This window comes from Corvus kubaryi, unplaced genomic scaffold (genome assembly GCF_017639235.1).
Source record: "Corvus kubaryi isolate FWS band 111438036 unplaced genomic scaffold, C.kubaryi_AGA036_p1.0 37272, whole genome shotgun sequence".
In the NCBI taxonomy this organism is placed as follows: Eukaryota; Metazoa; Chordata; class Aves; order Passeriformes; family Corvidae; genus Corvus; species Corvus kubaryi.
The window spans coordinates 2,108,832-2,118,204 of NW_024581084.1; the positions used below are offsets into that span (position 1 = coordinate 2,108,832).

The 9,373-nt window shown below is 62.0% G+C and overlaps 1 protein-coding gene across 1 annotated transcript in view; it reads right to left on the reverse strand.

Moving 5' to 3' along the window:
* Positions 1–9,373, reverse strand: part of SDK2 (sidekick cell adhesion molecule 2) — a 43,977-nt gene that overhangs the window by 23,866 nt on the left and 10,738 nt on the right. Inside the window, exon 2 of the mRNA XM_042025531.1 lies at positions 1,538–1,697. Within this exon, the coding sequence (XP_041881465.1) occupies positions 1,538–1,697 (160 nt within the window). The remainder of the gene's footprint in view (positions 1–1,537; positions 1,698–9,373) is intronic.

A 9,373-nucleotide genomic window follows, 5' to 3' on the forward strand; every position in this document is an offset into this window, starting at 1 on the left:
CCACCGACAGCTCTATTAAAATTCAATTTCTGCCCATCATAACTAATTTTGGTCCTTCGCCTTCTCACCAGCAGCCTCCAGTGCCAGGCAAGACAGCCAAACCCTCATCTCCACACTCTAAATCCCCACAGAGCCCCGGGCAGAGCCAAGGGATGCTGGCAGGTTCCATGGGAGCCCAGCAGGGATTTGCACGGGGCCTTCTCGGCTCCATTGGCTGCGCTGGGTTTGTTTGGGTTTTCCCCACGTGCTTGTTTGTTTGGTTTCTCGCTTCCTTCCTTCATCCTTTCTGGATGGAAGCTGGAACTGGGGGCTGAGAGATCCGGGGGAGGGGAGTGACCTTGGAGCAGGGATGCAGGGATGCAGGGATGCGGAGCTGCCGGGCATCCCGGAGCACAGACACCAGTGCTTGGCCCCTTTGCTACTGAAGGGTAAACTGAGGCACGGGCCAAACCCAGGAGAAATTCAGGACAAGAAGTCAGAATCCCCATTCTGGGTTTGTAGGTGACGCCCAGGCACCCCAACCCACTCCCAGGACAGAGCAGAGCCTGGGGTCAGGGTCCTGACTCGTTCCTCCTGCCTGGGAAAGAGCCGCATTCCTGACACGAGGGAGCTCTGGGAATTGTGGGGCTCAACAAGTCTCTGAACTTCCACACCATGGCAAGGGACAAGGGTGTCCCACAGGGCCCCCAGCCCCTTCGGAGGGCCTTGCAGAGCTGCAGCCACCACGCCTGAGTGGGGGACAGTCCCCAGGGTCCCCAAGGACGGCCCGGGCTGCAGGATCCCAGCACGGCACACGACGTCACCCAGCCACTCTCTCCGCGTTCCCGGCATCCCGGAGCAGCTCCGCGTTGCTACAGCAACACAAAGCCTTTGGATTCGATGCCTGGAAAGGGGGAACGGCTTGTCTCGACCTGAATTATTGATTGAAACAGAGAGGATGACACACACACTCACAGGAGACGGCAAGAGGTGCCCGCCTTGATTTACAGGCCATCTCCAAGGGGCTGGAGTCGCTCTGTGCCAGGATCAGTTGGCACATGGGGCTGGATCTGGGCACTCTCTCATGCCTCCCCGCCTTGCCCCTTCCCGGTCTGGCTGTTCCCAGGCAGCCACGGGCAGGCTGTGATCCGCAGCCCGGTGTTAAGGTGTTAATCCGCTTGTGCAAACACCTTCTCCCCGGTGTTGACCTGCTTAAACTCCCCGTTTGCTCTGCAAACAGAGCCAGCAGCTCCTGGGCTGCCAAGCGCTGCCTCTGTGTCGCCTTCCAGGATGGCAGCCCTGGCACTGGCACCTGCCAGGGACCAGTGTGCCAGGCAGGATTTGTCCTGGATGCTCAGGAAGACTCAGAATCCCAGAATCACTGAGGCTGGAAGAGACCTCCAAGGTCATTGCACCCAAGCTGTGCCCAATCCCCGCCTCGTCCCCAGCCCAAGCACCGAGTGCCACGTCCGGGTCTTCCTTGGACACCTCCAGGCATGGGGACTCCAAACCTCCCTGGGCAGCCCACCGTGACACTGACCATCCTTTCCAGACTCACCGGTATTCCAGGGAGAACTTGGTGAGCTCCCGGCTGTTGTGCAGCCACTTGAACTCGAGGGGCCAGCTGCCCTCGGCCATGCAGGTCAGCACCAGCCGGTTCCCCTCCAGGTGCACCTGGCTCCGCACCGGCTCTGTCTTGAAGTACGGGGAGACATCGTCTGTGGAGAGAGGAGGGAGAGGGATCAGGGACCCACATCCCTGCCAGCCCCATGGACACTCAGCACTGCTGTCCCTGGCCTCGGCAGAGGATGGAACAAAATGATCTTTAAGGTCCCTTCCAACCCAAACCATTCCACAATTCCATTGGCACCACCATCACCCTGCAGCCACCTCCCCACGCTCTGCTCCAGCCAGGCCACCCAGCCCCCTTCCCTGTCCCTTGTCCCTCCCTGAGCCATTCCAGCAGCCCATCCGCAAGGGCTCAGCCCGCTGCAGGTTTATCTAAGCTGCTTCTTTGCTTTATTCCCGGCTCCCTTTGTAGCATCTCCGAGCTTTTAACTCGGGGGGTGAAGGGGCGGAGGGGCTGTGAGCGGAGCGAGGCAGAGCCACTTACTCCTCTCCTGTTTTATTTGCTAAGTAAAACTATAAATCGAACCACACAGCTCCATTTTCTGCTTAACAAATGGAAGCCCTTTTACTTCAAAGGCACATTCATATTCCCCAGCAGCTTTCAAGTGCACATTCAATCACAGCTCTGGGTTTTTTCTTTGGGGTAGGGCTTTGCTTTCTTGTCTGCTCAAGCTGAATTCCTGCCGTGGATCCCCACGCTGTGAGCAGCACCGAGGCAGTGCCCACCACCCTGGGGGTGTGACAGGAGTTTGTGGGAGCTCAGAGACACCCCCAGAGCTGCACTGAGGGTCCCCTTCCTCGGCCCTAGCTCCTGCACACCCACATGGGAATGCCCAGTGGATTTACACCACCCTGCCTGGCGAAGGGGAGGGCACGGCAGTGCTGGATGCCAGGGGAGTCGTTAGGAAGGGAAGGAGCAGCTTGTGGCTTGTTAATTTAATCTTCCTCTCTGACCTTCAGCAGTGCCGGCTGGACAGGGCAGCCCTCACTCATCCTGGTGTCCCTGCCTCAGATCCGGGATGGATCCGGGCATTGGGGCATCAGGGCATAGCGGCCCAGCGTGTGCCGGGTGGCACAGGGGCAGAGCGGTGCCCAGTGGCAGCTCGGTGCCCTGGCTGTGAGGTTTGGCACCACTGCTGTGAGCCCGACCCACGGCCACGCTGCTCCCTGGCTGGAGAGCTCACGGCAGCCCTGCAGCCCTCAGGGTGCCCCAGGAGCAGGGACACAGCTGCCACAGGGCTCACGGGAACATCCCAGTGCAGCACCTGTGTCACCTGTGCACAGCGGTGGCCACACGTGTCCCCACCACAGCATGGCAGAGCTTGACCTGCAAGGCCGGGGCTTCACCCACGCCACCCTGGAGACTTTGGAATTACAGCAGTGCCCAGATGGGGACGTGGCACAGCCAGATGGCAGCTCTGGATCCAAACACCTCCTGCATGAAACCAGTAAATGAGCCATGCACCAGACTGGGGTCCACTGGGCACCATGCAGCCGCAGGGAGGATCCAAGCACGGCACAACGGGCTGATCCCCAGGGAATGCTGATCCCATGGGCTGTGCTGCCGGGTTCCAGCCAAGCGCTCCGGGGACTGAGACCGGACTGCCCAGTGCACCCCCCGTGCCCAGCCAGCACCCCGTGTCTGGGAGGCACCTGGGAGGTGTCCTGGAGGCGTTTGGGAGGCGTTTGGGAAGCAGGGTGCTGCTGGCGCCCCTTCCCCTGGGCCCGCCCGCCGTTCGCATCCATCCTAATTTGATTTTAAGCAGCTAAGGCTCATCACGCTTTGAAGCGCCCGAGCCATCTGTTCTGCATTAAGGGGTGAAAAACGGCGCAGAGGAGGAGGAGAGGTGGCTCCTGATTCCACATGGATCGTTCCGTGGTGATCCGCCCGCGAAGGTCACGGCGGCCGCCTCGCGCCCAGCACCTCCCGTGCCCCCAGAAAGGCAAACCCACCCTGACCACGGCAGGGCACAGCGGGGATGGGGATCCTGGGGGTCCCCTGTGGGGGGTGAAGGTGGCACCGAGCTCAGGGGGAATCCTCCTCGTCCTCCTGGGAGCCCCGTACCCCTCCAAGGAGCCCAACCCAGCAGCAGGGGCGGCTGGAGGAGAGGAGGGATCCAGGGAGGGGAACATGATTCGTTAATTCCGAGGTCTCCAGAGAGGCCTCCAGGGACAAGACCGGGTGTTCCTGGTCTTCCCAGGGGATGCCCGCAGCAGCTCTTGGAGGGGAGAAGAGTGGGGGCCGCAGTGCTGAGCAGCGCTGACCCCTCATCCCCAGCCCCTTCTGCAGCCTCCTGGCCTCAGTTTCCCTCTCCAGCTGCACCAGCCATCCCAGCTCTGCTCCCTGGGGACAGCTGCTCTCTCCCACCATCCCCGACAGGCCATGGCATCACCAAATCCAGGCTCATGGAGCTCCCACCACGTCACCACGGAGCTGGCACGGATGGGAGCTGCCATTCCCCCCGCCCTGGGCCCAGGGAGAGGGTTCCCGGTGGGTGACAGCCACGTCCCTCCCAAACGAAGGGTCATTACTGCTCATTCCGCCTCTCCCCCATCTGTTGTGACTGTTTACACTCCGCTTGCTAATTAGAGGCTAATTAGTTGGTGCAGAAATTCATCACTTTCCAAGCACAGGCGGCCGCGAGGGGCGTCTCCGGGAACATCTGCACATCTGCCGGCGGCACGGGACGGTGTGGAGCTCCCGTGCCACCCCCTGCCACACCATCCCATGCCAGCAGTGCCCCCTCCACGAAGAAAAGTGCCACCAAGCCCCTCTGTCGCCATCCTGCCCTCACCGCTGACCCCGGGGCTGGGCCGAGCTGCTGGTGGTGGCGGATGGGATTCCAAGGGCTGGCAACAGGGAAGGGGGACAGGGACAGGGACGGTCTCAGCTCTCTCCCTCCCCTGCCGATGACAATCTAATGCCAGGCCCTGGCACGGCACTAATCCCGCCTAATGGGATCACAATCTTGGCCTCTGCACTTTAGTTACATCAGGGCCGGCGGGGCATTAGAGCCGGAGCGGGCGCGGATGTAGGGCAGGGCTCCCGAAAGAGCCGTAATGGATCCTAATTCCCGGCCGTAATGGGCGAGCTGGGAACTAAGCTCCCCTCTCCCCGGCTTCAAATCCCTCTTGATGGGAAGGGACGGGGAGTTTTAAGCCTGGAGGAATCCCGGAATGCCTGCCAAGGGCACGGCTCTGCCTGGCAGCTGCTGGTGAGGGGGTGGTAGGGACGGAGGGTGCAGCCCCCTCCTTTCCCCTTCCCCTTCAGGGGCGAGATGGGGATGGGGGCAGGAGATCCAATTCCACAGGTCCCCCCGGGCACCCCCGGAGCACCAGCGGCTCATGGGACACCCGGGTCCCCTCCTGCCTGGCACCACCATCCAGGGGACAACACAGTCCCCACCTCTGCTCGTGTTCAGCACAGGGCCACCCCCCTCAGGGACAGCGGTGACACCCATCCGCTCCCCAGCTCACCCACCGGGAGGTGACCAGCCCAGCGCCCATTCCTGCTAATTACCACAATCCAGCAGGATGCACCGGGAATCCCAACGGAGCCGATGCCCACCGGCACCAGAGGGATGTCCTGAACCCAGCCCACCCTCACTCCGGGCTCCAGGTACCCAAGAGAGCCCAGCCAACACCAGGGACCAGCAACTGCCTCAGGGAAACAGCTCCATCCTCTTCCTCCTTCCCAACAGCCCTTCTCTGGTCGGTGCAGCTCTGGGAAGTGCCCACTCCACTGCCCACACCCCATCTGGACCACAGAGAGGGGACAGAGCCATGTCCCTGCTGCCCCCACAGCTTCCCAGGGCTCCCCCATCCTTCCCAGGCTATCACCACCCAAAAAGGAGGATGGCAGCCTGGAAAGGAAGATGCCAGCCCAGTAAGGAAGATGCCAGCCCTCCAGGAGCAGTGTCACAGCCACCTGGCACTGCCACCGAGCAGCTCCCGCCCCAGTCCCCCCCGTCCCCCCCAGCACGGGGAGATGGAGCTAAATCTCTTCGGCATCAGGCTCTCACTGGCTCCGCAGCATGAAGAGATTAAAAAACAATAAAGAGAAAGCGAAACCCTCCGCTATAATTACCAGCCTTTAGCCGCCAGCGGAGGCAGGAGGGAGGGAGGCAAGGAAAAAGGGGGGAAAAGAAACAGAGGAGAAGAAGAAATCCACTAAAATTTTAATAGGAACCACTGCATTTAATTTAACGACACATTTTTTCAATTAGCAGAATAATTGTTTTATTCATAAAATGAGTTTCAATAAGAGGGTAATTTTCCTTTGTTTTTATTATTCATTTGTGGAACATATTCGCAGCACGGTTTCCCGGCGCCACCGCAGCCGCACCACATCTGGGGGGCTGGGGAGGGGGGGAACGTCACCCATGGCTCCCAAAAACAGCACCCATGGGGGGCCAGAGCATCCCTGAGCACCGCGGTGGGGTCACAGCCTCAGCTGGGTGCAAGGACAGGTGGCCCCAGGGGATCCATGCTGGCCATCCAAGGGGTGGTGGGGACGCGGTGGCCCTGGGGACAAACGAATCCCTGCCCGAGCAGCCACCCCTCGGCTGAGTCCCACTCCCAGCTTGTCGGATGCCAGGTGCCCTTGGGAAGCACCAGTTTTTCAGTGGGTGCTGGCAAAGCCACCGGGTCGATTCAATGGCACAGGTGTCCCCAAGGGCACCGAGCCACTGCCACACCCCGGCACGGCCCCCGGTGCTCCCGGTGTCCCCAGGAAGGGCCCTCCCGGGGTCCCCGGCGGGCGGGTGGCAGGTGCAGGGGGATTAGCGGCTCTCTCCGCCGCTGCCGGAGCCATTAGTATTCCTGAGACACGGCTCCATCCCCTTAATAAAAAGCAAACATGGAATTGAAATGCCGAGCGCTGCCGGCACCTGGGGAGCCACGGAGCGCGACGGTGCTGCCGGGCGGGGACCGAGGGGTCCAGGAACCGCCTGGGGGTGCCAAGAATGAAGCCAAGAACGGGTCAGTGTGGTTTGGGAACCTTGGCCGAGCCCTGCTCGCCCTCCTCCCAGCAGCGGGGCAGGTGCAGAGCAACCTGAGCCACTCCCTGCAGCCTCCGAGGGGATCCCACAGGGTTGGCAGCAGGACAGGACGGCTCCATCCTCCTCATCCCATCACCACCAAAGCCAAAATCACAGAGTCACGGGATCCCAGAGTGGTTTGGGTTGGGAAAGACCTCAGAACCCATCCAGTCCCATTCCCTGCCATGGGCAGGGACACCTTCCACTATCCCAGGGTGCTCCAAGCCCCAATGTCCAGCCTGGCCTTGGGCACTGCCAGGGATCCAGGGGCAGCCACAGCTGCTCTGGGCACCCTGTGCCAGGGCCTCCAACCCTCACAATAAAGAATCCTTCCATGAGATCCAGCCCAGCACTGGCCCTCGGTCCCGATCCCGGCAGAGCCGGCCCTGGAGCAGCCGCAGGGACACCCAGCTGTGCCCTGCTGTCCCCCAGGCTGGGTTGGTGCCACAGGGCAGCCCCGCTCCCCCACACGAAGCAGTGCCAAAGGCACCCGGCACAGTCCCACCCATCCCATCCCCAGGGATCAGCCCGGCTGCCCCGCACACCGCCCCCCACTCCTCACGGCGGGTCTTTTGATGTGGGTTTTTTTGCCCTTTTTACTAAGAAAAAGACTTATAATTGCAGATGTGACCATTAATCCTCCCAACTTACTTTGTTCCCTTCCTTCCCTGCTTTCCCCTCCCTCCCTTCTCCCCCCACTGAGACCAAGAGCTTTAAAACTCTCCTTCTGGCTATTAATTAAAAGCAACCTCTCCACTGCCGTGAGTGTACTTGCCATAAATTAATAGCAGCCTTCTTAATCAAATCTTATCTCCTCTCCAAGCGCCCGGCGCACGGGGCCGGGTTGGTATCCCAGCCTGCCCAGCCGTGAAATGCAATTCCCGATGCTCCAGTGGCCTCGACAGCTCCGCTCCGTCCCCTCCTCCCCGGCGTCTGTACCTGTGCGGGCCCGGAGTCGCCACCTGGGCCGGGAGGGAGGAAAGGGGCCCGGCCACCCCGCGCAGAGGTGGCTCCCGAAGGACACGCTCCATTTCTCAGCCATTTGCCGCGTTTATCCGCAGCCCCTGCGGACGGCACTCGCCTTCCTGAATTATTTAGGAGGGGTTCGGTGCTCCGAGGCAGTGAGAGCCACGGTGGGAAGTCCTGCAGCCGGAGCTAGGGGTGTGGGAAGGCAGCAGGGCCACGGCGCAGCTTTTGGGGGGTCAATTCCTGGACCTGTGAGCTCACGGTGCTCCAGTTTCTACTGGAGAACAGCGTCCCTCCAGTCCCCCAGCCTGGCTCCCCATCCCTGTCTCACCAGGTTTTCCTTGTCCCCACCCACGCCCCAGCCCTTCCCTCTGAGCTGCCAGTTCCCCAATCCCACAGAACTCCCAGACAGCAGGGACAGAGGGGCACCTGGACATGGTGCCCTGCAGCTTCTGGGGCTGCGAATTCCAGCCCTCTCCTTTGCCATGCAGAAAAAACAGTGCTGGGCGTGATTTTCCTTCTTGGCAGAGGCGGCCCTGCCTCCCTGGTGGGCTCGGGCTGGGTCCCCCCCACAGCACCACGGTCCGGGACACAGCGGGGGCTGCGGTGGGAGCCCCACCAAAAAGGAGCTGAGGGGGTTTTCAGCCGAGGCAGAGCAACCTGGGCAGCGCCCGTCCCTCGGCTCCAAGCACACCGGGATCACAGGGATGAACCACCCTCGTGGAGCACGGAAGCGCTGCCGGCGCTCGGGGATGCGGGAGCATCTCACAGCGGCCACATCCCTCCAGCAGCGGAGCCCGGAGCCGTGCCAGGTGCTGAGCCCGTCCTTCCCATGACGAGGGAAGAGCTGGGAGGCTCCAAGGGCTGGCACCGAGTGCCCTCCAGCCGTCTGCCCCCAGCACGTGCCCTGCGATGACCTTGCTGCCGGAACGCGTCCGTCCTTGCTGCGATGCCTCACTGAGCTGCCGGGCTGCTCACAGCACTGGGGGCTGCTGCTCTGCCCTGGGGAAGGGGCACGGGTGGCAGGAGGGGGCTGCTGGCCATGGGCACGCTGTTCCCTGGGCTCACGTCACAGCTCCTGCCCTGCTGGAGGGACACGGCTGGAGATGGGCACCTCATCTCCATCCAACCCCCTGCTTCCCTGTGCAGCTGCTTCAGCAGTTCCCTCACACGGGAAAAAGGCTTTTGGGGTCATGGGTAGCTCTGGGGATGTGGGGACGCCTCCCATTAAGGGTGCAAGGACATGTGCCCGTGACCCCAGGAGGGCTGGCAGAGGAGGGGAGCCGGAGCTGATGAGGAGCCGGGCTGGACCTGGCAAAGCCCAGAGCTCTGGCACTGCTGCCCTGCTCCCTGAGCCTCCCTCAGAGGGGATTTGGGGTTCCCTACATGCCATAAGATGATTGCAGAGGTGCGGTAATGGGATTAAGGGGGAGGCTGAGGGAGATGCAGACCTGGAGGAGCTGCTCAGCAGAGCACGGCTCCTGCCCGTGTGACACCGCAGGCCTTGCAGAGCCAGACCTTAAACTGATTTCCTTCCCTTAAGTCTCTGGAAAGGTGAAGCTGCAGGAGGGACGTGGGCTCTGCCCCCTCCTCACCCCACAGGAAACCCTGCAGGGCCCCAGTGTGGGCTGGCAGAGGGGTCACGTCCCCACGGTGATCCCCTCAGCCACCCACGTCCTCACACAGGCCCTGGGTCACATCCCCACGCTGGTGCCCACAGCCACCCCTGCCCGCGGCACTGGGTCACATCCCACAGCCAC